The following is a 27,211-nucleotide window of genomic DNA, read 5'->3' on the forward strand; positions in this document are numbered from 1 at the left end:
AATTTTGGAGATAAGGAATTAAAACTAGATGCAAAGAGTGAGATGGAAGGAGGAATGAGCTGAAGCCAAAACAACAAGAGTGTACAAGCATTAACCAGGTAAAGAGAATGAAGTGTATGCCCGGCGGGGTTTTCAGCATATGTAGAGGCCCTGAGGCTGCAGGTTGAATGGCCTGAAAGTTGGCATTGTGGCTAGAGTGCAGAGAACAATGCTGGAATGAAGTCAGGCAGGCCAGCTCATGCAGGACCATGTTAAACAAACCAGTAGATCCATTTTAGAATTGTTTACCAGGCCGGGTGCGGTGGCTCACACCTGTAATCCCAACACTTTGGGATGCCGACACGAGTAGATCACAAGTGCAGGAGTTCAAGACCAGCCTGGCCAAGATGGTGAAACCCCGTCACTACTAAAAATACAAAAATTAGTCCAGCGTCGTGGCAGGTGCCTGTAATCCTGGCTACTGGAGAGGCTAAGGCCAGAGAATTGCTTGACTTGGGCGGCGGAGGTGGCAGTGAGTTGGGATTGCATCACTGCACTCCAGCCTGAGAGACGGAGCAAGACTCCATTTCAAAGAAAAAAAAAAAAAAAAGAAATGTGTACCAATTTATACTTACTTCTTCATAGGGAAATAGAGTTATGAAAGCAGCAAATGGGAATTCTTGCGTTGTTTCTCCCCCAAAAAGTAATTTATCCCTTTGGATTTGTTTAGATTTCAAAATCCTTTCCTTGAAAATCTAATGTCAGCTCAAGTATCTGACTCCATTACAACTCTAAAGGTTAGTTAGTGAAATGGAACAGAAGAGAAGAAAAAGTCTGGGAAAGAAACAGAAAAGTGCTATGTGATTAGTTAAACCTTAGACATGCCCTCAGTCAGTCACAACTGCTCCAGCTATTTTAGAAATTAAAATGTATAAAGTTGTTGAGATGGGCCATGCTGTGGTTGGATTGTAAAACTTAAGTATATTTTATGCCATTCCATAGTCTTATTGACTTTACATAGTACTTTTAAAATGTTGTAAATAAAAGCTCCAAAGCCATTTGACCTTGAAAAGATTTCATTACTCCCTATGCAAACAAGATAAGTCTCTTTACACCTGATAGTTTCGGATGCCAATTCTTTAATTCTCATGAAAATGATCATTGTTAGAATGAATACTGATATGGCTGGGCCCTTTCATCTTCGGTTTATTTTGCAGAGTGTAGTTATCTTACAACCATTGGGCCACTCAGGAAGGATTCTTCTTGACTAGAGTTTTGTTATACAGAAACTCCTAATCCTCTAATCTTACACTGATACAAGTGCTTTGCATAAAGTGGGTGTAGTGCTCAAAAGAATTTATTTATAGCCTGCGAGATAGGCTTTGTATTGATTTTTTTCAAAGACCTTCTTCCACATTGTTAAATAATTTGGGCAGCCAGCAGCGGACCCTGTAGCGTGCTTCAGCGTGCGTGCCATAACGTCTCCCTGGATGGGGAGTCGGCTGCAGAAACCTCTGCAGGCCGACCTTCAAAGAAAGACTTTTCATGTTGCTTATATGAGCCAGGAGAGAGAATTTGTTTTCCTGATGTGCCTGCCTACATTTCTTTCTTTTCTTTTCTTCTTCTGAGATGGAGTCTTGGTCTGTCACCCAGGCTGGAGTGCAGTGGCGCGACCTTGGCTCACTGCAACCGCTGCCTCCCAGGTTCAAGCAATTCTCCTGCCTCGGCCTCCCAAGTAGCTGGGATTACAGGCACCCACCACCACACCCGGCTACTTTTTGTATTTTTGGTAGAGACTGGGTTTCACCATGTTGACCAGGCTGGTGTTGAACTCCTGACCTCAGGTGATCCACCCACCTCAGCCTCCCAAAGTGCTGTGATTGCAGCCCTAAATTCCTTTTTTAAAAACAAAACTATAATGTGTGTTAAATCATAGTCATAATAGCAAATTCTTAAAGTGTCATTACAAACATCACCAAGATGTAATCAGATGTTTTGTTTACCTCTAAGGTTTTTTTTTCCTTTATAAAAAAATTTAAAACTCATTATGGAAAACTTGGAAGAAAGGTGAAAGAAAGGGGACACCATCACCCATTGTCATGCTGCCTCACACTTCAGTGTTTCTGAGCAGCTTTCTTTCAGATCCCAGGCTGCATAGCCTGGTCACCTTGTCAGCTGCTCCAGGCATGCAGCATTCAGAAACATCCTCATGGCTTATTGTAATTCAAGATCAACAGTCTCCTACGGTGTTATGCATGCACTTAATGGCTCCAAACCTCCCTACATATTATAATCATGTATGAAGTATTTTAAAAATAAATAGATCCTTGGCTTTGCCTCTGACCTACTGAATCAGAATCTCTGGATTTAGGGCCCATCCATCTTTATGGAAAAAAAAGAAAACTCCCAGTCTTCTGATTTACAGTGAATTTGGGAATCACTGCCTTCCACAGCAGATTGAGTTTTTGAGAGAGAGGGTAACAATCCACAGCCCTCTGGATAGTCTAAGGCAGCTTGGGTGATGGGCAAACTTCCCCTGGAATATAAAAAACGCCTAGTTGATACCAGGCATATCCCTTTGGGACTCATCCTGCCACATTCATAAGACAGGAATCTCCAGTCTCTTTTTAGGAGGCTCCAGAAATGCATGCCCCTGGATTACCGTTTGCTTTCTGAGTTGGCATTCCTTGGCTTTATAACATTTGCCAAGTTTGACTCAAAGTGGTCTTAATTATTATCCTGTATTTATCAGATGTGTCTCATCTCATTAAGATGATGGAGCTCTGTGAGTCCACCTGAACCTGAGATAATGCTCATGTGACAGGAAGTTAGAGGCACCTTGTCGTTCCAAGGACTAAAGGGACCTCATTCTCATATAATAGTAAATTGATCCTACTCTGGAACCTTCATTCTCAGATACAGAGCTTTAACTTTTATAATATGGTCCTCTGATCCCTAACTTTTTTGCCTTTCGTTGCTCTGGCCTTAATGCATCCATCCACCCAACCTAACAGTTGCATTCCTTGTTAGGTCTTTGATTACTGTTTCATTTTTAGATGATCCCTCACCTTTGTCTCCTAAACTCATTCAGCTTATACATCTGTGGCACTGAAAAGTCTTTTTCCTCCAGATGTTACCCTGCCTAACTGCTTTGACCTAATAACAGAATGAGAAATAACAGCTACCATTTTGAGAGCCATCTGTATTCATAATCCTATGCTGGATATTTTAGAAATATTACCTCTGGTTCTAAGAGCAACTCTGGAGGATAGATGATTCCTAATGTGATTTTACAAAAAAGGAAACCTAGGCAGAAAAAGGTTAAATCGTCTTTCCCAAGGTTCTCCAGCCAGACTTGAGATTCAAATACAGGGTTATGTGACTTTATTTGTAAATGTGGTACCCTTTGAATTCTCTTCTGGGATCACTTTCCATACTCAGATATACACCACCAGTGTTTTTGACTTACACACAACCCATGTTTTTGGTATTTGGTGCTAAGTAAATTGTTTTTTTCCTGAAAACAACCAAAATGTGCAGGAGATGTTCTACAGTGTCCCAGTTTTGCCAGTTTTAACAAGAACTCTGATGCTTAGAGCAGTGCATCGACCTTGGATGCACACTGAAATCACCCGAGAAGGAAGTTTTTGAAACTGCTGCTGCCTAAGCATACTTCCAGAAACCGATTTAGTTGTTCTTGGATGATACACTCTGAGCACTGAGGGTTTAAAAATCCCTCTAGGTGATTGGAGTGTGTGGCGAAATTTGATAACCACTGACCGAGAGAAACGTTTCCGGACTAGGGACAAGCCAGAGTCACCTGGCATGCTAGATGTGACTCTTAGTTGAAAACCGTTAGTTTTAGATAGAGGGCATAAGGCAATAATTTTACTTTCTCTGTTAATCTATCAGATTCCTCTCTGCACTCTATCTTCTTGGCAAAGGACCTGTACTTTTACTCTTTCAGGCCACGTTTTGCCCTTTAGTAGGGCCCTCATTAGCTCACCTTGAACTAGAAAAGACTAGATGTTGTTGAGACTTTAGGTCAGCTTGCCAAAGACAAGCCAAATCTCTGGACTTATTAAAAGTTTGAAAATCTGAACCCTGAAGTTCTCTTGATTTCTGAAACCTGTTTAGTCCGGAAAAATTTAGAGGAAAAAAGCAATCAGTTTAGGGAAAAGTTGAAAAGGCACATGTCATTATCTTCTTAGCCAGAATGCACATTCCATACCATCTCTATCCTAATTTTCTAGGAAACCGTATTTTCATTTCACAACTTAGGAATGCCTATGATGCCTGAGTGTCTTTGAAAAAAATGTTTCTGGTTCTTCCTTAGGATTCATGTTTCCCTGATTGAAAACAGCCCTGGCTTTGAGTTTGATAGAGGTTTGCAACTTTTCAGTTTGTAAGTTTTTGTTAAGACCCTGTTAAGTTTTTTGATTATTACTTCAGAGGTGATCAAGAAACTTCTTGAAAGAGCAAATTCTACCTAATGACATGAGACCTCCATGAAGAAATTTATTAGATACACCCTGATTCTCCACTGCCCTCACACACAACACCGAGTTGCTAATGCCCACTTTCAGCACCAGAGGACATCAATGCATCATGTGACGCTGCCTCAGTAAAGCTGTCAGCATAACTTTACCAAACAAGTTATATAACAACAGTGAAGCCACTGGTACAGGATAATATTCAGAATGTGACATTTTAAAATTGCATTAAGTAAAATATACTTGTTATATTGTTGAACAAAGAAAAAGGAAAGAATTAAAGCAACCCAAGGGCCTAGAAGCGAGTGGATTATCTCTGATATCTGTGAGTAATGCTACTTTAGCTGCCACTGACAGATTGTAGGACAGCCCAGGAATCCATTCCTAGGGTTGTTCTGAGCTCTTTGGGAAATGGTCCTAACAGGATTTTTGCAGTGAACCTGGTTCAATACAGATTGCCTCAAGATGTTCACTGAAAATGTAGGCTTGCTCTGGACCCCAGAAAACATTCGGAGAATCGGGTTGTTACACACTTGGTTTCATTTTAAGTATGAAAGGAATAGGTTTGGGGAAGTAAATCACTGAGTTGAAGCTTCAGAGATGTCCTTCCACATGAATCAGGGATCATTCAGGATCCAGGAACCTGTTTGTTTGCCTTAAGATCTTCTGAATTGAGAGGGGAGAGGTAGGCCCGTAGGTGAATGACTTGGTGCCCAGTAGAAGTCCAGTTTCCTGAACCAGAGATTGGTCAGCAATCACAAGCTGGCTTAAAATATTTCTGGAGGTGTCTGCTGACGTCTGTAGGGTGAATTGTTTTCAAGAATTTGCATCAAAATACTTCAAAGAGAAACAAAATATGGAATAGATGAAGCAAATGTGTCAAAAATCTTTATAACTGTTTAACCTAGTTTGAGTATATGGAAATACATTATTTTTTCTCCTTTTGTCTATGTTAAAAATATTCTGACTACATTTTTAAGTAAGTTAAAATAGGGAACCATAAAATGGTACCTTCACATTGCTCTGCATGTCCGCCTGTATATTTGGATGTAGGGCCAAGCCTATTCATTGAGTGTAGGTCCTCTGGAGCTCCAGGTTGTCTCCTTTGCATAAAATGTTCTCCTATGATGCAAGTTCAGCTTCCTTTTTCAGTCCTTTACAATGAAATGAGAACTTAATAGTTCTTATGATCCAAGAGTACAAAATTTCTCTTTATAATTTTTACAAATCTTTACAGCTGTCTCACCTTTAGCTAAGTCAGTACCAATTTATTCTAGAAGCTCATCTCTATGGAGTCTCCAACTCACTCAACTTGGTTTTCCTAGAAATAGAAACCCTCTTTCGTCCTCATATCTCATTGATTTTTGGGATATTTAATTAGATTACATAACTGCAAGTGCAGTCGTTCCAGTGAGGAACAGACAACACGTCTTGTTAAGCACGCAACTCAACTGATTGTAACAAAAATACATGGAGAGCACTAGAGTATGGGCTGCTAGCCACGAGCCAGGGGCAGCAGTCATTGTTTCCCACGGGAAGTTGAGACCGTTCCGGGATGCCTGCTACATGCACTAAGTTGAGGTCAGTTAAGAGGGCTTCAGCTTTAGGTTTTTTTCTGGGTATCTCTTGCTTTAGATGCTACAACCTCCAAGTTGCTCATTGGACCTGGGAACTTCTTTTGAGTTTTAGTGGCATGAACATAATGCTTTGACTACCAAGATTCTGGGATTTTTATTACACTCCAGAACCATATCACCACTGCACTGCAGCCTGGATGACAAAGTAAGACTGTATCTCACAAAAAAAAAAAAAAATTTCTAAGTGAAAGAAGATAGACATAAAAGGTCAATATTGTATGGTTCCATTTAGATGAAATATCCAAAGTAGGCAAATCCATAGAGACAGGTAATGGAGGTCAGGGGCAAGGGAAGAGGGAATGGGGAAAGACTGTTTAGGGTATGCTGTTTCTTTTTGGGGTGGTGAAAATACTCTGGAATTAGATAGTGGTGATGGTTTCATAACTAAATTGGTCCAAGCGTGGTGACTCACACCTATAATCCCCAGGACTTTGGAAGGCTGAGGTGGGTGGATCATTTGAGGTCAGGAGTTTGAGACCAGCCTGGCCAACATGGTGAAACCCTGTCTCTACTTTAAAAAAGCAAAAAAAATAGCCCAGCATGGTGGCATGCACCAGTAGTCACAGCTGCTCGGGAGGCTGAGGCAGGAGAATTGCTTGAACTCGGGAGGCAGAGGTTGCAGTGAACCAAGATCACACTACTACACTCCAGCCTGGGCAACAGAGCAAGACTCTGTCTCAAAAAAAAAAAAAAGAAAAGAAAAGAAATCCTACTTAATTGTATACTTTTTAAAAGTGGATTTTATAGTACGTAAATTATATCTTAATTTTCAAAAAACTCACTATTATGAACTTCATACCCACTAGAATGGTTAAAAGAAAAAATATAAGTAAATAAAACAACAGGTGTTGGTGAGGATGTAGAGAAATTTGGAAATTTCATTCATTGTTAATGCAGTTATAAAATGGTGCAGTCACTTTGGAAAGCAATTTGGGAGTTCCTCAGATGTTAAATATAGGTATCATATAATTTAGGAATTTTACTCCTAGGTATTTACCCAAGAGAAATGGAAAATATCTTGTCCTGGGAAAACATACATGGAAAAATACTTGTAAATGAAAGTTCATAGCAGCTTCATTTATAATAACCAAAAGCTGGAAACAACAGAATACTACACAGCAATAAAAAAGAAGGAACTACTAGGCCAGGCATGGTGGCGTGTACCTGTAGTCCCATCTACTCAGGAGGCCAAGGTGAAAGGATCGCTTGAGCCCAGGAGTTGAAGACCGCAGTGAGCTATGATCATGCCACTGCATACTGCATACCAGCCTGGGTGATAGTGCAAGACGTTCTCTCAAAAAAAAAAGGAACTACTAGTTCATGGAACCAACATGAATTCACCGCAAAAATATCATGCTAAGTGGATGCCAGAAACCAAAGACTATGTGTTGCATGATTCCATTTATATGAAGTTTCTAGAAAAGGCAAAGCTGTAGACAGAAAGCTGACCTGTGGCTGCCTGAGGTTGTGGGTGGGAGTGGCAACTGGTGACAAACTGGCATAAGGAAGTGTTTTGTGGTGATGGAAAATGTTCTAAAACTGGACTGTGGCAATTGGTTGCACAACTGTTTAAATTTACTAAGAATCCTTGAATTGTTCACTTAAAATCTGTGGATTTATGATATGTAAATTATACCTCAAAAATCTGTTTTTTAAAAATCAGTCAATCTAGAACTCTGGGTATATTTGGATCAGAAAAAAAAAAACCAAAAAACCAAAATCTTTCTCCCCATTTTAGACTCGTCCTCCCACTGACTTGAGCTTTAACTTTGATGCCAACAAACAACAAAGACAGCTTATCGCAGAACTGGAAAACAAAAACAGGTAAGAACACAGAGGCTGAGCCCATTCTAAAGTCCAGGATTATCACCTGCATGTCTGATTCTCATTTTCCTGGGATACTCGGTGGCTGTTGACCCCTCAGGGAAGATCTAGCCTCAGTGAACCTAGGCTAGCCCAAGTCCAGTGAATGTCCTGGGCATTAATTCGTGTCTCTCTGCATACTGTTAATTCTGGTAGTCCAAAGCCCTGCTCACCCTCCCTCAGGGGACTGCTTTTCCCAGGGCCTCCTCCCACCCGTCTGTGTGACCCCCTCTCACAATTGCTTTTCCACTCTGCTTCCCAGCAGCATTTTACTGTAGTCATCTTGTCCTGATCCGTTATGCTATGTAGGACTGTCTGGTCTCTCGTTTAAAAAAAAAGCAGGGGGGGCCAGGTGCAGTGGCTCATACCTGTAATCCCAGCACTTTGGGAGGCCAAGGCAGGCGGATCACTTGAGGTCAGGAGTTCAAGACCAGCCTGGCCAATATGGTGAAACTCCATCTCTACTAAAAATATAAAAAAGTAGCCAGGCGTGGTGTGCATCTGTAATCTCAGCTACTCAGGAGGCTGAGGCAGGAGATCACTTGAATCTGGGAGGTGAGGGTTGCAGTGAGCCGAGGTTGTGCTATTGCACTCCAGCCTGGGCAACAAGAGCAAAACTCCGTCTAAAAATTATTTTTTAAAAAGCCATTTAAAGGCACAGAGAGCAGACAGCATACCATTATGCACTGAAAGGTGGAAGCCAGGACAAGGAGACCTGACCTAAGGTAACAGGCATAGGTAGAGGGAACACAGCTGTCTATCAGGGCATCAGGAACAGGAGAAGGAAGGGGCAGGGAAGCATTAAGGGAAGTCGGCGCAGGACCTGCATTAGGAGGTTACAAGGAGTTCCCTTTTCCTCCTCACTTAGTGGAACAGAATAAGTAAAGTATTCTGGCTGTAATTTTCCTTTCATGGAGATTTTTCAGGTCCTTGAGGAGAGTATTTTTATGACTTTTTCCACCACAAAGGATTTCTTTGTTAAGGAAATGTCAGGTGAAGTAGTATTGAGGTGTCCATTTCACATCTTGGCCATTTGGAAGCAATCAGAACAAGAGTGGCAGAGGAGGCACTGCTAGAGTTGAAAACTTGTAACGGGGAAAGAGCATGGATGAGAAGCACTGTGCAGCCCCTTTCTGTTCACCCGTCCTCTCTAGAGAGATCCTGCAGGAGATCCAGCGTCTCCGCCTGGAACACGAGCAGGCCTCCCAGCCCACCCCTGAGAAGGCGCAGCAGAACCCCACGCTGCTGGCAGAGCTGCGGCTGCTGAGGTGAGTAGAGATACACGACCACTTCCCACACGTAATCTACTACAGTGGGACCTTAGGAAACCAAAGGCAGAATCTGTTCAGTATAAACAGTCCTGGTGAGAGCAAACCACTGAAGAGTTTCCCCATTCTGTTTCTGCTTCAGATGTCTGGGTTCCATTAGAAATCACTCTAGGAATGTCAGTCATTATCACAGAACTTGGTAAATACCAGTCTTCCAGCTCCGGGACCAGCTGGGCAGTGTTTATACTTCTGTGATTGCTTTAAGAAGACCACTGTGCTGCAGTCCCTCTTCTTATCTTGCTAATTTGTCTAACTTTAGAGACACTTGTCGGGAATGACACTTTGCCTTTCCTTTGAGTACATTCTCCTGGCACTTTACAGTCAGTGCAGGGCTCTGCTGAAGGAGAAGGATGCTTCCTATGCACACCTCTGAGACATGAAACCCTGGCACCAAGACTTCTACACAAAGTGTCTCAAGAATCAGGAAACTGACATAGGATGAGAATGGGAATAGAGAGCAGCGTCAGCACCCTGCTCGATGCTGTCTTGGAGGGAATGGGGAAGACTTCTCAGAAGTGATTTTTTTCCATTATTAGGGTCTTATTTCCTATGAGCCTTAGAGGTGTGTGTGTGTGTGTGCGCACACACACACACACACACGTGCTCTTCAGTAAGTTAAGATATTATGGAAACTACATGTAGTGACTTGATTCTTACCAGATCTCTAGATTTTCCAACAGTGGGTTCTTTCTGTTGAGGTTGATTTTTAATTTTCTATCATCTGGGATTTTGTATAGCCTCTTGTTTCTTTTCCCAGAGAATGGAGTTTATTGTTTTCTGTAGATATCCTACTGTTTAGATTTATATCATCAATAAAAATTGTCATAGTAGAATCATAAAGAATTTAAACTGTGCAGATAAAAAAATCATTAGATGTATAGAAATTCTCATTCTCCTAAACACTTATTTGAGTTTCTCAAGGTAGTTAGGCTGAGATTTTGGTTGCTCTGTGGTTCACTGCTGCACGTCTGGGGTATTAGCACAGCTGGTGTACTAGGGAGGATGGGAGCACAAATGCTGCTGACTTGGGCAGAGTGTAAGTCTAGGCTGTTGGCATAAGATGCACCTGTTGTCTAGTGCCTGGTTTTATATCTAGACAAGCAAAAAGGCCTGTCATCCTGAGTCGAACTGATGCTGAAACTGGGATTGCTAAAAGTGCTCAGTTAAGCTGGAAGGATCTGAAAAATTTCTTAGCTGTGGTAGCAGGGCTGAGTCCAGGGATGTCACATAGGATAGCAAGAAACGGGAATGTAATCTGAGACCAAGGAGGGTCTGAAGGTTGAGAAATCAGAAAGTATTTAACCTCAAAAGCAGTTTCTCTATCGTTGAAGAAAGGAGGGACTGTTGTAAAGTGTGCTGGAGCAGTTGTTTATGCCTGTGTACAAAACATATTGGCCTTCTACCTCACACTAATTACAGAAACCAACACCCGATGGATTAGACATGAATACAGAACTTTAAATCTTCTAGAAAAAAAGTAGGAGAATTTCTTCAGGATTTTGGAATAGAAAGTAATTTCTCAGAATTACCGTGAAAGAAGAAGTTGGTAAATTCATATTTGCATTAATATTAAGAACTTTTGCTTATCAAAAGACACATAAAGGGCAGGATTCACATGTAGGTATCTGACATCCGTCTGGTTTTGATCAGTATGTATGAGACCAGGGACTGCCAGTACCCAGCTAGTATAATACAACAAGGTAGAGAGCTTCATCTATAGGTGGAGTGGTTATGAGTCTTGACCACCAGGGTTGTCTTTTCTTCCTTTATCACTATTTTTAATGGTATGTTGCTTACAGTAAAATGTATGGCAAATGCGTGTGACAAACGTATAAGATATGAAGCGTAATAGTCAAATGAATACTTAGGAGCCCACATCCTATTTGAGAACTCCTATATAACTAAGACAATGTCATCCATAGAAGTGCCCCTCCCTTACCCCATTTCCTCGTCTCCACCTTCCCCGCTGAGTGACCCTCTATCCAGAATTTGGCTTATCCTTACCTTGTTTTTAAAACAATATTATTGCATTGTCATTATCCTATATAATAAACTGTTTAGTTTTGCTTTTTGTTTTCTAAACTTAATAGAAATATTATACTGATATTGTGGGGGTGGTCTCAGAGGACTTCCCTCTCCACCCCCTACCCCCACCATATTAAGATCCTTCCATATTGTTGCATGAAGCTATAGCTCATTCATTTTCACCTTACACTGTAATTGTTTAGTCACACACAGTACAGATAAAGAATAGTGCATCCAGGCTTAGGAGTTCAGGGGAGGAAGTCTTCCTAGAACATTGAATAGATCCTTCTTCTCGAGGGTCTACTGCACTGAAAATTTAAGGTGTATGAAAACCAGAAAACAATGAGGCCATCCTAAAAACTTATAATCTAGCTTTGGAACAAAACATAAAATAATTTGGTAGTTAAATAATATTGTCAACAAACAGTAGGCATAAGAAATCTGCGTAGGGAAATATATATAATATAATGTGTATATATACACAAGACATTTTACATATTTAATACCTGTGTTATATAATATATATTATATAATATATGTTACATATTGTATAATATATAATATGTAACATATAGATATAATACCTATATTTTATATTATTATCTAATATTATATCTAATACCTGTATTTTATAATATTATCCATTATACCTACATTATATAAGATTGTATCTATATCTTTGTGGGTCTAATTTTCCTCTGGAAGCATTTGGACCCATGGAGATGATAGAAGTTGAGCTAGACCATGAAAGGCAGATAATGATTTGGATGGAGTATAGGACAAAACATTCTAGGTTGGAAGTGGGCTTGGGGCTCAGCATGATTCCCGCAAATAATTATGGCACATTTCAGGAAAGGGAAAGAGTCTTGGAACTAAGAATTATTTTCAGTCCTTCATTACATCAATCTTTAGAGTGCCAGTGATAGGAGATCCAATTAGCCAGGCAGTTGAGACCAGATTCTAGAGAGTCTTAATTGTTAGGTCACTGGAAATCCTTGGAGAGTTTCAAATCATGATTTTGGTAAGTTCAGTAGATGTTGATTGGGCAATACTGGATGCATGATACTTTCTGAATGTTTCAATACATGCAAAGATGAGTAAGGCCCATCCCCTGATGTCAAGGATTTTGCATCACGGTAGGAGTGGTAGTGAGTAAAGTAAATGAAGTGCCACTGAGGAGCACTAATTACTGTAGTGCTTAATCGAGCAGGTCCTGCCGAAGTGACCGGGAGCAGCTTCCTGACCGTGATGCTGAGTCACACGTTAAGGAATGAATAAGATTTGGAAGAGAGGTGAATTATAAAATGATGGAGCCCACTTAGGAAAAGTGAACCATAAGCTGGAGGTCCAGACACAAAGGGCATAAAATAGGAGGTGAGGTGCTAAGGATAGGAATGTAAATGGGCACTAGAGCCTCACTTTCCGATAGAAATATAACGGAGGCTACCTATGTCATTAAAAATTTTCTGACAGCCTCAGTGAGAAACCAAAAAGTAATGTGTCATTAATTTTAACACTATATTTTACTTAACCTGATATTTTCCAAATATTATCTTTTCAACATGTAATCAGTATTAAAACATGATTGAGGTATTTTGGTTTTTTCTGTACCAAGTCTTTGAATTCCAGTATGTATGTTACAATTGCAGGGCATCTCAATGCAGACTAGCCATGTTTCAGATGCTCAGTAGTCCCATGTGGCTGGTGGCTACTGTGTTAGCATGGGCCTAGATTGTGCAGGGCAAGCGTCAGTGGTGCTAGAGATTCTGTTGAGATCATTATGGGATGATGAAATGAACATAGCTTTGATTTGAGCAGCAGTTTAAAGTTCATAGAACATTCTCATATTTATTAGCTTATATGATCCTCAGAATATTGTTGCTGTTATGTTATTAGTCCCCTTTTAGAGGAGAGAAAATTGACGCTAAGCAACTCTCTAATGTTGCATATTTGGTAAATACTGGGGCTGATACTAAACTCTGAGGCTGTTGATTTCCATTCCACTGCTTTTTTCTCACCATAAAAGATGAAAGAGCCAGACGTGGTGGCTCACGCCTGTAATCCCAGCACTTTGGGAGGCAGAGGCAGGTGGATCACTTGAGGTCAGGAGTTCAAGACCAGCCTGGCCAACATGATGAAACCCCATCTCTACTAAAAATACAAAAAATAGCTGGGCATAGTGGCAGATGCCTGTAATCCCAGCTACTCAGGAGGCTGAAGCGGGAGAATCACTTGAATCCAGGGGGCAGAGGTTGCAGTGAGCCAAGATTGCGCCACTGCACTCCAGCCTGGGTGACAGATTGAGACCCTCCCTCTCTCTCTCTCTCTCTCTCTCTGTGTGTCTCTCTCTCTCTCTCTCTCTCTCTCACACACACACACACACACACACACACACACACGATGAAAGCAGGATTAATCACACTAGGAGACTGTTGCATGCTTGAGGTAAGGAATGCTTAGATAAAGCGAGAGAAACAGGAATAGAAAGGCACTTAAATTTTTCAAGAAAAATGATCTGAATATGGTTATTGATTGAATATAGGATATACAGAAGACAGTAACAAAGAGGACTGAGTTTTTGAGCCATGACACCTGGAAGGAAAAATAGCAGACAGAGGGAAATTAGGAAAGAAACCCACTTAGGGAAAAAAGTCTTAAGCCTGGTTTTGGACATACTGAGCTAGAGTAGATGGCATAAAATCTATCCTCAAGGAAAAGTGACTGTTCTTAGACACAGGGAGCCATCCCGACCTGTCACCCTTCTTGACTCTCTCTATTGCTGAAAGTACTTACTACTGAACCTGCTTTCTCTGAGCAGTTTAATATAGTTTTTCCACTATTAATCTAAATTTGGGCTAGTTATATATATTTTTCAAAAGGCATTGACTTTCTAAAGAGTTTTTAAATCATTCATTCACACTAATAATATGAATCATATCTTTATATGGTAATGTACACTTTCCCAAGCACTCTTACCTATTATTCCCAGAACAGTCCAGGAAAGTAGGTGAAACAGACATTATCACCTAATTTTATGCGGTATCAGAGGCTAAATGACTTGCTCAGAGTCTCATAACTGGTAAGTAGCAGGATCAGGTCTGAAATCCATTTCACCTGGCCTGAGATCCATCTTTGAGGGTCCCTTTATCTGATGGGCTTCTCCTTTTGGACAGGCAAAGGAAGGATGAACTGGAGCAGAGGATGTCAGCCCTGCAGGAGAGCAGGCGGGAGCTGATGGTCCAGCTAGAAGAGCTGATGAAGTTGCTGAAGGTAAGATCCCTTGTCCCACACTCAGCTCTTGTCATTCATCTCCCACCGCAGCCTCAGCTGCTGCCTCCCTGTGATGTGAGAATAGGATGAGACTAAAGGCCTGACTTTAGCCTAGAATCAGTTTTCAGATAAATTTCCATAAATTTAGTCTAATTGAGTCTGAAAGTCATCTAAATTAGTACAGAGCCAGATTATTTAAAAAATTAGTAACTGGAAATAGGATAACGTTCTTGAGCAGTTGCTTTTATGAATAAATGAGAATTTATAAATAGGATATTAGCTATGTACAAATGAATAATATTTCTCAATTACTTAAATTTTTTTTTTTTTTTGAGATAGAGTCTCGCTCTGTCACCCAGGCTAGAGTGCAGTGGCGTGATCTCTGCTCACTGCAACCTCCACCTCTGGGGTTCAAGTGATTCTCCTGCCTCAGGCTCCCAAGTAAATGAGATTACAGGTGACTGCCACCATGCCTGGCTAATTTTTTTGTATTTTTAGTAGAGATGAGGGTTTCACCATGTTGGCCAGGCTGGTCTCAAACTCCTGACCTCAGGTGATCTGCCCACCTTGGCCTCCCAAAGTGCTAGGATTACAGGCATGAGCCATTGCTCCTGGCCTTAAAGTTTCTGTTAAGACAAGTTTTCAAATATTCTACTTAAATACTTAATAAATATTAAGTGTTCTATTTCAAAAAGTAGTACAGAGGCAACCTGTATTAGGGTTCTGCAGAAAAATGGAACCAGTAGAATATATATAAAGATACATAAGAGGAGATTTATTATGGGAATTGGCTGACACAGTCATGGAGGTAAAGAAGTCTCATGTTAATGCCATCTGCAACCGGGAGAGCCAAGAAAGCTGGTGGTGTAATTCAGTCTGTCTCTGAAGGGCTGAGAACCAGGGGCACTGATGGTGTGACTCCCAGTCTGGGAGGTGGGTTGGGAGGTGAGTCATGTTGGATCACTGGTTTAAGTCCCAGAGACCACAGCCCCAAGAACTTGGGGAGCTCACATGTCTGAGGGCATAGAAGATGATGTTCTAGCAAGTCAGCCCTTCCTCTGCATTTTTCTTCTATCCAAGTCTTCAGTGGATTGGATGATGCTGCCCATGTTGGTGAAGATGGATCTTTACTCAGTCTAATGAGTCAAATGCCAATCTCTTGGAAACACCCTCACAGACACACCCAGAAATTATGTTTTACCAGCTATCTGACTATCCTTTAATCCAGTAAAGCTGATACATAAAAATAACCATCACACAAACCAACCTAATTAAACCATTCTGATCAGTAACTTTACTATATTAGGAATAAGATGGCTTATTAGCTTAGGTTTGGGATATTGGGGAACTTAATACATGCATAATAAGTCAGTTTGCATAATAAGTCAGGTCTATCTTGTGGCATGATTATAGCTCACTGTAACCTTGCTTGAGCTGGGTTCAAAGGATCCTTCTGCCTCAGCCTTCTGAGTGGCTAGGACTACAGGCACACAAGGTGTATCTATTCTTGTTGAAAGCTGTATTACAACCCATATACCCCAGAGCAAAGGAAAGCGTGCTTGGCATTTGAATGGCCTCCCCTGGACAGTTTTATTGGCATTGAACAGAAACATCTACCTGGTTACGAGGCAGCAATACCACGGTACTTGCTCCTGCTGTTACTTTCTTAGGTCCCACCCAGCGATGCTGAGAACCCACTGCATTTTGTCGTATACACCAAGTTAACAGCCAGAGAAAATCACAAAGTGTGGAGTGCCCCAAAAGCCAGATGACAGGAGTGAATTTAATCTTGTGATAAAGGGGAGTCATTGGAGGTTTAAAAACAACAGTTCAGGAAAATACTCAGGACAAGTTAGAACAGGGAAAAACTAAAGGATAATAGGAGACTAATTTCATCCTCCAGGCCTGAAGTGACAAGGCTCTTAACCCCAGGAGTGGTAGCCCAGGACAATACCAGTTCAGAGACTTTTCTTCAACTTCTCCATTCTAAGTCAGTCTCTTAGTAAAGAAGCTAGTGGGCATTAGCAACTTGCATAAATGTAGCATTTGTGTTTTAAACTGGCTTTTGACTTGCTCAAGACAATTACTGTTTTTTGTCATGAGCTGAATTGTTGGTTGTTGTTGTTGCTGTTGTTTTTCCCCCCTAGCTTTGGCCCTGAGTGTTTGGGTTGTTTTGCATAGACATGTTTCTGCATCAACCCTGTTAGCAGGATTTTTCCTCAGAAATATTTTATGTGTAAATGGGTCTTACTTAAAGAAAATCTGATGCAAAAACCTGGCCCAAATCCCTCTAATAGTTGTCAAATATCCATCTGAGCAACCCAGTCCCTCACTCTAAACAGCAGGGATGTACTTAAACATACTTGGCCTGTTTAACATCTGTAACCTCATGTGACTTTAAAAGTCCTGCCGCCATGGAGTTAGTACACCTGTGGGACAGGAGATAATACGGTATCTGGTCAGTCACAGTGGCTCACGCCTGTCATCCCAGCACTTCAGGAGGCCAAGGCAGGTGGATTGCTTGAGGCCAGGAGTTCAAGACCAGCCTGGCTAACATGGCAAAACCCCGTCTCTACTAAAAATACAAAAATTAGCCAGGTGTGGTTACATGTGCCCGTAATCCCAGCTACTCAGGAGGCTGAGACAGGAGAATCACTTGAACCCAGGAGGCAGAGGCTGCAGTGAGTGGAGATTGTACCACTTCACTCCAGCGTGGGTCACAGAGTAAGACTCCGCCTCAAAAAAAAAAAGGGGGGGTTCCACTCACCTCTTCCCTGTGTCAAATCTCCCTTTTAGAAAGATGTTCTCAAAGATTACTGAAGCATAGCTGGAAAGCTCCCGGTGCCCCAATGTGATTTTTGTAAAAGGCAAAGCTTTATGTAAACTGAAGGGAAGTCAAAGTGCCTCTCCCCGGAGTAACCCTGTGCCAGTGCCTTTCAGTTGGATTGTCTTAGCAATCCCCAGAGCTACTGACTCCAAGCCCTTTGCATGCCGCTGTGGCCGTCTAGTGTACCACTGATACTTGTATTCAAGGGCTAAGCAGAATGAGCTAATGCCTGGAACTCTACTCCCAAACCCTGAGTTTCTTTATATTTGCAACTTTAATTTCAGTAAAATAAGCAGGACACCGCTGCCCCTGTAAGATCCCCTGCCAGGTTCTTAAATGCCTTACCATTTACCCATCTGACAGGCTAGGGCTATTCAGACTGGGAGGAAGGATTTGTAAACACAAATCCAGGAATATTGTCTTTTTATCCATTGACTAGAATTCACAGTTGAAAATTTCACGCCCTTAGTGTCCAGCTTCCTAAAAGAATTACCACATAGTCTCAATTTTTGTACTATATGCATATCTAAAAGATCATAAACAGGAATTATTGACTTCTATTAAAATTTCAGTATTTTCCTACTGTTAAAAATACATATTCATCAATCCATAAAAGAACCCTTTAGAATCTTAATTTTAGGCCAGGCACAGTGGCTCACACCTGTAATCCCAGCACTTTAAAAGGCCAAGGTAGGCAGATCACCTGAGGTCAGGAGTTTAAGACCAGCCTGGACAACATGGTGAAACCCTATCTCTACCAAAAATACAAAATTAGCCAAGCATGGGGGCTTGTGCCTGTAATCGCAGCTACTCAGGAGGCTGAGGCAGGAGAATCGCTTGAACCTGGGAGGTGGAGGTTGCAGTGAGCTGAGATTGAGCCACTGCACTCCAGCCTGGACAACAGAGTGAGACCCTGTCGGAAAAACAGCAAAAAAAAAAAAAAAACCTTCTGATTTTGATGTAAAAGGCTTGTTCTACTTTTACTGATTTTTGGTATGCAAGCATTTAATTCTCTCATAAAATAGCAGTTAGTCAAATGGACAGTCAAGCCACATGGTCCATATAGTAAATTTCCATGCCACAGAGAGTTCTTTCATTCTACTGCTTCGGTAAACTACGATGTACTTTATCTTCTATCTGAAAATGATCATTTAAAGAAGCATTCATAAGAAGTGACATCATTGTTTGTTAATTCATTCAACAAAAATAATCCTTTTTTTGGAAGAAGGCAGGGTAAAAATTAATTTTTTTGTTTATTTAACAAAAAATCTATTGAGTTCCTAAGTGTCACATTAGGTATTTGGTATATCGTGGTGACTAGACTCAATCCCTGTCACCAAGGTGTATCAAGGACCCTCCTTCTTTGTTTTTTGTTTTTTTGTTTGAGATGGAGTCTCACCCTGTCACCAAGGCTGGGGTGCAGTGGTGCAACCTTGATTCGCTGCAACCTCTCCTCCCGGATTCAAGTGAGTCTCCTGCCTCCTGCCTCAGCCTCCTGAATAGTTGGAATTACAGGCACCTACCACCACAACTGGCTAATTTTAGTATTTTTAGTAGAGATGGGGTTTCACCATGTTGGCCAGGCTGGTCTCTAACTCCTGAGCTCAGGTGATCCAACTACCTCGACCTCCCAAAGTGCTGGGATTACAGGCATGAACCACCCTTTATTCTTTTTAATGACATAATGTAGACTGACACTCAGGCTTTCATGTTTCTCTGCATATCTTTTCCTTATACTTTTTCACCTGATTAATGAGTATTAATTAATTACTAGCCTCAAAACTTTGTATTTAATCTAGAAGTGTTTATATGCTGGTGTTTCTAATCTATGTTCTACTTCATTTTTCATTTGTCTGATATTGCTTTTGAAACTCATTTACCAGACCGGGCACAGTGGCTCATGCTTGTAATCCCAGCACTTTGGGAAGCCGAGGCGGGTGGATCACCTGAGGTCAGGAGTTCAAGACCAGCCTGGCCAGCATGGTGAAACCCCATCTCTACTAAAAATACAAAAATTAGCCAGGTGTGATGGTGCGCGCCTGTAATCCCAGCTACTCAGGAGGCTGAGGCAGGAGAATCACTTGAACCCAGGAGGCGGGGGTCATGGTGAGCTGAGATCACGCCATTACACTCCAGCCTGGGTGACAGAGTGAGACTCTGTCTCCAAAAAGAAAGGAGAGAGAAGAAGAAAAGAAAAAGAAACTCGTTTACCAGATGAATTCTACAGTCTTGAGTTTCAACCTCATTTGCAAATGTTTATCTAGTTTGAGTGTAAATTTTTATGTAAATGTCAACAGTGGCTATGCCATTGCTTTAACCACCTTGCCAGACCTCATTCATGTGGAAGAGACTCACATGTTTTTAGGTGATGTAAGCAGTTCTAAGTTTACACTTTACAATTAAGGTATTATTACCCCCTTTTAAATCACATTGGCTCTATCCCTTGTCATCAGTCAATATTTAGTGATCCCAGCTGACTAGTTGACAACACAGAGGTTCCCTGACCTTGGATCTGTCCTGTTTACCATGTTGACAGAGCCTAAAAGGCTTTATCTGAATAAGTTTTGTGAGTTTAAATTATACCACACCATCCTAAACAACACTTTGCCAAAGTCCACTCTCTCCTAATACTAGGGCACATGGAAGGCCTCTAAGTCCTGGAAGCACTGCCCTGCCCACTGTCCCCATCCTAGCCTGATCTGTGCCTACTGCAAATTATGATTTCTTTCCTGACAAACTTAAATTGCAGTCACCAGATGTCGAAGTATGAAACATTGCTTTCTGAAATTTCCCTATTCTATTGAACCACAGCAGTGTTTGCTCTAATACCAAACCTGGAGAAAACTGTGAAAGTAGAGAGATGTCTTAGAAACAGTTCTAAGAAATTACATACTGGTCTTCTGACCGCAGATACAATTTCAGCCTATTAGGATTGCCCCATCCCTCCCCAACCATCACACTTTCCACTTCAACACAGTGCCAGCAATGAAAACATTGTATAATTGTTTGATAACTGTCCTATGAGTGTTTGCCTTGCCTCGTGAATATAAGAAAAGTGTCCTGCCCCGAAGGAAAGTCTGGCAAGGAAGAGAGCTTGCTTCTTAACTGCAAAGCAGGTGCAAAAGCAGAAGTGCTGTAACTCCTCCAAGCTGCCAGAGCCAATGCTCAGTGCTCTGTGCCTGGGCTCCTGTGAGTTTAGCTTTGGTCAGGCTAAAGCATCTGGCTTTGATTGTGAAGAGCACCTTCCTGTGCCGAGTTGGAGTCTCCTTAAGAGATTTCTCAGTGCCCATTTATTTCTACTCTGTCTCTCCCTTGCAGTAATAAAAATTAGATTCTCTGTTTACTTACCCTTTCCCTTTTGTAATTCCTTTGCTTTACTGAGGTCTTTCTCACCATTGCACCCAGATCTACATACTGTGTGAGAGCAGGAGCACTTCCCATTCCTAAGACTTCCACATACTTGTTCAGTAAAGACTGGCTGCATGGATTGGTCCAATTTAAATAGCACCATTCCACAGCTTTTAGATTTACATACTAGGCTAAACAGCTGAGGTTTTCTGACTACAGTGATCCATATAAGGCACAGAAAGTTGAAATGAGAGAGTCCCATTAAAAGAGTATGCAAATCATTAGGAAGAAAACAGAAAAGACAGGGTAGATGAGTAGCAAAGAACTGAAGCGAGAGAAACTTGAAAATGTTCTCTTGATCCTTTTTCCTACAGCATCTAGTAGCACATTCATTTGGGCAGTCAGCTGATAACCAGCAAGTGCCTGCTCTATGTACCGGTCATTGTAAGGTTCTAAAAGACAGCCCAACCGCCTGCGGTGGCTCATGCCTGTAATCCCAGCACTTTGGGAGGCTAAGGTGGGTGGATCACCTGAGGTCAGGAGTTTGGGACCAGCCTGGCCAACAAAGTGAAACCCTAGCTCTACTAAAAATACAAAATTAACCAGGTGTGGTGGCACATGCCTATAATCCCAGCCACTCGGGAGGCTGAGGCAGGAGAATCGCTTGAACTCGGGAGGCGGAGGTTGCAGTGAGCCCAGATAGCACCATTGCACCCCAGCCTGGGCAACAAGAGCAAAACTCCATCTCAATAAATAAACAGATGGATAGATAAATAAATAAGTAAGACAGAGACCATTTATTTATGTTTCTAGTGCTTTCTGCCTAAGAGGTACTAAATAAACCTGTGTTCAATTAATGAAAAACTGAAGTCAAGAATTCTTTTTTGAATGACCTTTCAGGGTCTTCAAGCAGTTTCCAGTTTATTGGGGAAGCGGGTATGTATGGGATTCACTGAAAAAAAAAAAAGACACTGCCTGAAAGCAAGTAGATGTGGGTACAGTTCCAACACGTTAAGTGTGGAGAGGGGATCAAATAAGAAAAGAACCTGTTGTTGGTAGAATTGCTAGTTGGGAAGTTATTAGAGCAGTGGGTCTCAGACTTAATATGCACCAGAATCAGAGACAAGATTGAAGGCGCTGCTGTGTCCCACCCCTAGAGCTTCGGTTTGGTGGGGATAGGGTGTGGCACAAAGCTTACATCTCTGACAAGTTCCCAGGGGATGCCGATGCTGCTAGTCTGTGTTCTATGCATTGAAAACCACTTGCCTAGATAAATGTACCTAAACACATGTAAATATTGTGAATAATGAAACAGGATGATCATTCAAATTTCAAGTCATGGTTGAACTTCCTCTTTCAGATTCCCCGAAATAGCTGTGGGACCTGAGGCAGGTCAGGCCCTCTAGGCTTGTTTCATCTTCAGTAAGAGTGTTGGACTGGGTGGTTTCTAAGCTTCTTTCCTTCTAGCTCTGAGAGTTAGCATTGAATCACTCGCTGGGCTGAGGCCTGCTGCTTGCTTTGTCCTCTGATGCTCCCCTGGGGGACGGGGACTTTGCTCTTAGCACCCATGGGCTTGGCCTGGTTTGCCTGATTTTTCTGTCATTTCTTCACAGTGTTTGTGGTGATGGGCATTAATTTCTCTCCTTTTTTCCTCTGCCTTTTTTTTCATCTTCAACACCTCCAGGAAGAAGAGCAAAAGCAGGCAGTAAGTGAACTTCAGAATTTCCCACCAGACTCTCACTCCTTTTGCATGTTCTTTCTTTCCTTATGTAAATGTTTCTCTTCTCCCTGCACATCATCTCTGAAGAGGGTTTTGTGTGTAAAGCCCTCAGTGGTTCTCCCCGTGGTGTTGTAAAATGACCTGAAAGTTCAAGGCATGTTTACCCGGTAGAGCATGTTCTTTCTTAATACTAGAGCTTGTAAGTACCCATCTGTTGTGCATATTGAAGTGAGCATGATTAGCCAGGCTACCATTGCATTTTCTGCTCTTTCATTCTCTGTTGTTTTGCATCTGGAGTGATTTTAATTACTTGAAACAACTTTTTGGGGTGCTGGGGTGACCTCATGTCATGAATGAATGTGCATGAAAATGAGGACTTCTTTTGCTAGCTAGAGATGTCCTGCAGCCTTGACTAGGCTTCTGGACGTGGGGCTGCGCCAGCCTTCGTAACAAAATTCCTGATGACAACTGAGACGCTGGCTACTTGTAGTGATTTCCTGTTCAGAACCTACTCCAGAGGGAGCTCAGCCTTCTCCGAGCTGTGCGGCTGTTGCATGGTGTTTGGGGGAGGTTTATGTTTCTTTTGGTTTTTCCTGATAGCCACTGACCCACACAATAAAGTCAATTGCAGGCTTATCTACAATATTAGTACCGTATGTTTATATAACATAGTAAAGTTTCAAAGTATGCATTTTTTTAAGTTGAAGCTGAGTTTTCATTTACCTTGGAACTTTTTTTTTCCTTTAGGAGAGAAATATAAAATGTTTAATTTTTAAAATTTACTATTTTTTTTTAAAAAATGCAAATGTATACATGTTTTAGATTAGGAATATAAAACATTATACTTATAATTTCCAGCTAGGAGAGCAGTGGGACCATAGAGTAAAGGGGAGAGGAAAGGAAAGAAGAGTTAGGTGGTGAGGGGAGGAGGCGAGAACAAGGTGTGGAGGAGACAGACTGCCAGAAAGGGGGAAAGAAGATGGCGCATGGTGTCAAGAGTGGCTGACAACCCAGAAATCTAATGGCTTTCCTGGAACCAAATTACTCTTGTTTTGGTTTTTGCTAGGTTTGGTTTTGCTTTTTTCTTCATTCACACAGTTTATTGCTTCCATTTCTGGTGCTTCTGCATCAGTAGGTACATTTGGATGGGCAAAGCAGAACTGGATGGCAATAAGCCCAGCCATTACATGCTTCTTCCAGGAAGTGACGCGCTCACTTCCTCTCCATTTCATTGGCCAGAGCAAGTCACATGATCACACTCCACCTCAAGGGGGCTGGGAAGTCTAATCCTCCAGCTTGCCCAGAAGTCCCAGAGAAGCAGATGTTGGAAATACCTCCCCAAGTAGGCAAATGAATGAGACTGTTGGAGGGAGAGGAAGGAGACCACTTATCCTCCTGATTCCTGATAGTCTCATCCCTTGTTATGCAGTATTTCCTTCCTGCTGACCCAGGGTATCATTTGTATTGCTGACCACCAGTGTCCTCTCCTTCTTTTCAGCCCTCCATACCCCAGAGGTGCACTTTGCTACTGCAGCCACTTGCTGCAAACCTACTTCCAACAGTCTGCCTAGACCGGCACAGCATCTCCTGATCTCCCTCCGTGTGTGCCTGCTCCAAGTGAACACGGACTGGAAACGCCCTACACCTCACCTGAAAACTCTTTCAGAAGAGGGCAGGCATTGTGGATATTTATCTTAGTGGTATTAGTAGCGCTTCCAGTAGACATTTCATTTTTAAAATTTTTATGGATTACCATGTAATCCAAGAAACAGGAATTGCCACTGCAATTCCTTTAATTACTTTAAAAGATTGGGTGCTGTGGTTCTGCCTTCAGCCTCAGCCAATTTTGTGGTGCTTTGAGTGGCATCAGTACCCCAACTGACATTCTTCTGCCTTTCCTCTCTCTCTTCCCCACTCCTTCCCTTCTCTTTTCTCAGATCTAAGGGTTATAATGAGGGGAAAACTGCCTGGCTCTTTCAGATAAGACTTCACTAAGTAAGTGTTCAGCCCATGATTTACCCTGCAGTTTAACAGACTCAGGAATTACATCGCATCAGTTGAGTGTGTGCTGGTTAGGCCTATGATCATCATCAGACTGATTAAAGGGCCATGTCTGCCTTTTTCACTACTGTATCCCCGCCTCTAGCCCAGCCTGCCACACAGTAGATACTCAGTAAATATTTGCTGAATGAAAACCAGTATTAACCAATTTTACAAGACTTTGACTTACAGACTGTATGAATTAATAATTGTATTAATTATAAGGAACATAACTAGTTCACATACCTATAGCCGTGATTTTCCTCAAGGCATTCCCAGATAGATCCATTATGGAGACTAGATTGTAGCTCAGAAATATCCTTTATAAAAAGGAATCTGATTTCCCAAGAAAGCAAATAATAAAAATATATAAAAATAATTTTTAGTAAAGGAATATGAAAAAATTCAGTATTACCAAAAAAAATATGAACACCAAGCTGATTAGTATTATTATTAACATTGTTATTTCTGTCTAAAGGAAATACACTGACACGTAGCATAAAATCACTATGTTTAAAAAATACTAGTAATCTACAAAATGCAGGATGTCTATAGTTATTTGCATCATTTGAAAATATTTTGAACACTGCTCAGTAAAAGCCCAGTGCCTCCAGTCAGAAATATGGTTGTAGGATTCATCAGCATGTTACAGAGGGCCACTAGGATCACCACAGACTGATTAGGTCCCTACTGGCAATGGTGTTCATGACCATTGGTGCACTTGAGCTATGGGCTACCCTGGTCTTGATCAAACAATATCATAGTCCTAGCCTGGGAAGACTTCAGACATACAAGTTCTTTCTAGGAACCTGTTAGGGTTCCATTTTTCCCAGTGACTCAGCACACCGTAAAATGTCACTGCTGGGTCTCTAACACCACAATCACTGAGCTATCCAAGGCAGGGGTTGCATTTATTCATGAAGGCTGTGTTTCCTCCAACATTTCTCTGATCTCTCCTATTAGAAGTTAGCCATCAAATAATGATCATCTGGCTTAAAGACTGTAACTTTAGACAATAAGAGTTATGTAAGGATAGGAAGCTCCTTCAGGGTGGCCTTGGCCCAGCTTAGGTAGTGGGGTAGTGGTCCAAAGGGTAATATAATTAGTGGAATTTTGGGGAATCAGCTAAGAGAACATTGCCACACTTGGGACCTTTCCTTTTACTTCAGTGAGTTGGGCTATCACGTGGGATCTTGCCATCATGCCCTATCTGATTACCAAGACCCAGACAAATATCCAGCTACAGCTATACCAAAGGGAGCATGGTTTGGCCTGGGTCCAGGATGCCCCATTTCTGATCACAGCTCTACCAGATACGCCTCAAAATAAGGTCATTCACTGTTTAGTTAGCAATGGTTGACCCACAAGGGCTCCCATAGACCTCATGAATATTAACTTTGTAAATAAAGAGAAAGTACTTTCAAAAACAACAAACCTATGCGACACGAAAAAGAAATCTTCTCTTTGGTCATTAAAGAGATTGCTGGTGGGCCAGGCACAATGGCTCATGCCTGTAATCCCAGCACTTTTGGGAGGCCGGGGCAGGCAGAACAAGAGATCAAGACCATCCTGGCCAACATCGTGAAACCCCATTTCTACTAAAAATACAAAAATCAGCCAGTCATGGTGGCAGGCACCTGTAGTCCCAGCTACTTGGGAGACTGAAGCAAGAGAATCTCTTGAACCCGGGAGGCTGCGATTGCAGTGAGCTAAAATTACGCCACTGCACTCCAGCCTGGCGACAGAGCGAGACTCCATCTCAAAAAAAAAGATTGTTGGTGAACCTCTTGATGTCAGCATGCCTCATGGGTCGTGTTCCCTTCTTAGCCTTTGGATACATCTCACTGGGAAGCGATTCAGATTCACATGCTTCTGCAATCTTCGGGGCTCTCTGGCTCCATAATCCTCCGAAATAGAAGCCTGAGTCTGTTTCTCAAAAGGCAAACGATTGCCATTCATTTATGTATTTAGCAGTGTTTTACTATATATGTTCCAGGCAATGAGCTTGGCCTTTTGGAGGATAAAAAGAGAAATCTTACACAAATTCCACCATCAAATAGGCTGAAAGTTATTTCATGGATGATATGATGCCCTAAATGCAGAAACACAAGCCAGGTCAGTGGTCTCCTGGGCCTCAGCCACTGCTGCTGGCTTCCTAAATTTACAAACTCACAGATGTCTGTTGGATTGCTGTTCTATACGTAGGATTGCTGTGCTATACGTAGGACTCTGCCACAAACCTTTAGCCTGGGTCGCCGTCTAAGGATATGTGCATAGACTGTCTGCCAGCACTGGCTCCTGCCCACATGCGGCCTCGAGAGAGTCTTGCAGGGTGTATTCATCCGTCAGCCTTGGCACCTGTACTCACTGTAGGGACCTGGCAGTTTGTTGTTTGTTATTTTTTTCCCCAGAAAGTAGAAATATCACTACAATATTAAAAATGGGTTTGTTTTTTCTTTTTTTTTTTTTTTTTGAGACAGAGTTTTGCTCTTATTGCCTATTCGGGATTGCAATGGCACGATCTCAGCTCACTGCAACCTCTGCCTCCAAGGTTCAAGTGATTACTCCCAAGTAGCTGGGATTACAGGCCCATATCACCACACCCGGCTAATTTTTATATTTTTAGCAGAGACAGAGTTTCGCCATGTTGGCCAGGCTGGTCTCAGACTCCTGACCTCAGG

General features: G+C 41.8%; 1 protein-coding gene across 25 annotated transcripts in view; it reads left to right on the forward strand.

Moving 5' to 3' along the window:
* The window catches only part of DTNB (dystrobrevin beta), a 302,922-nt gene that overhangs the window by 240,175 nt on the left and 35,536 nt on the right, over positions 1-27,211 (forward strand). For 17 of the 25 annotated variants that reach the window (XM_032293916.1, XM_032293912.1, XM_032293929.1 and 14 more), the window contains 4 exons: positions 7,848-7,933; positions 9,127-9,240; positions 14,499-14,595; positions 22,455-22,475. In XM_032293916.1, the coding sequence (XP_032149807.1) occupies positions 7,848-7,933; positions 9,127-9,240; positions 14,499-14,595; positions 22,455-22,475 (318 nt within the window). The remainder of the gene's footprint in view (positions 1-7,847; positions 7,934-9,126; positions 9,241-14,498; positions 14,596-22,454; positions 22,476-27,211) is intronic. The other 8 variants (XM_032293921.1, XM_032293930.1, XM_032293927.1 and 5 more) reach the window with 2 other exon arrangements.

Source organism: Sapajus apella, unplaced genomic scaffold (genome assembly GCF_009761245.1).
Source record: "Sapajus apella isolate SASKATOON/1434 unplaced genomic scaffold, GSC_monkey_1.0 scaffold31, whole genome shotgun sequence".
In the NCBI taxonomy this organism is placed as follows: domain Eukaryota; kingdom Metazoa; phylum Chordata; class Mammalia; order Primates; family Cebidae; genus Sapajus; species Sapajus apella.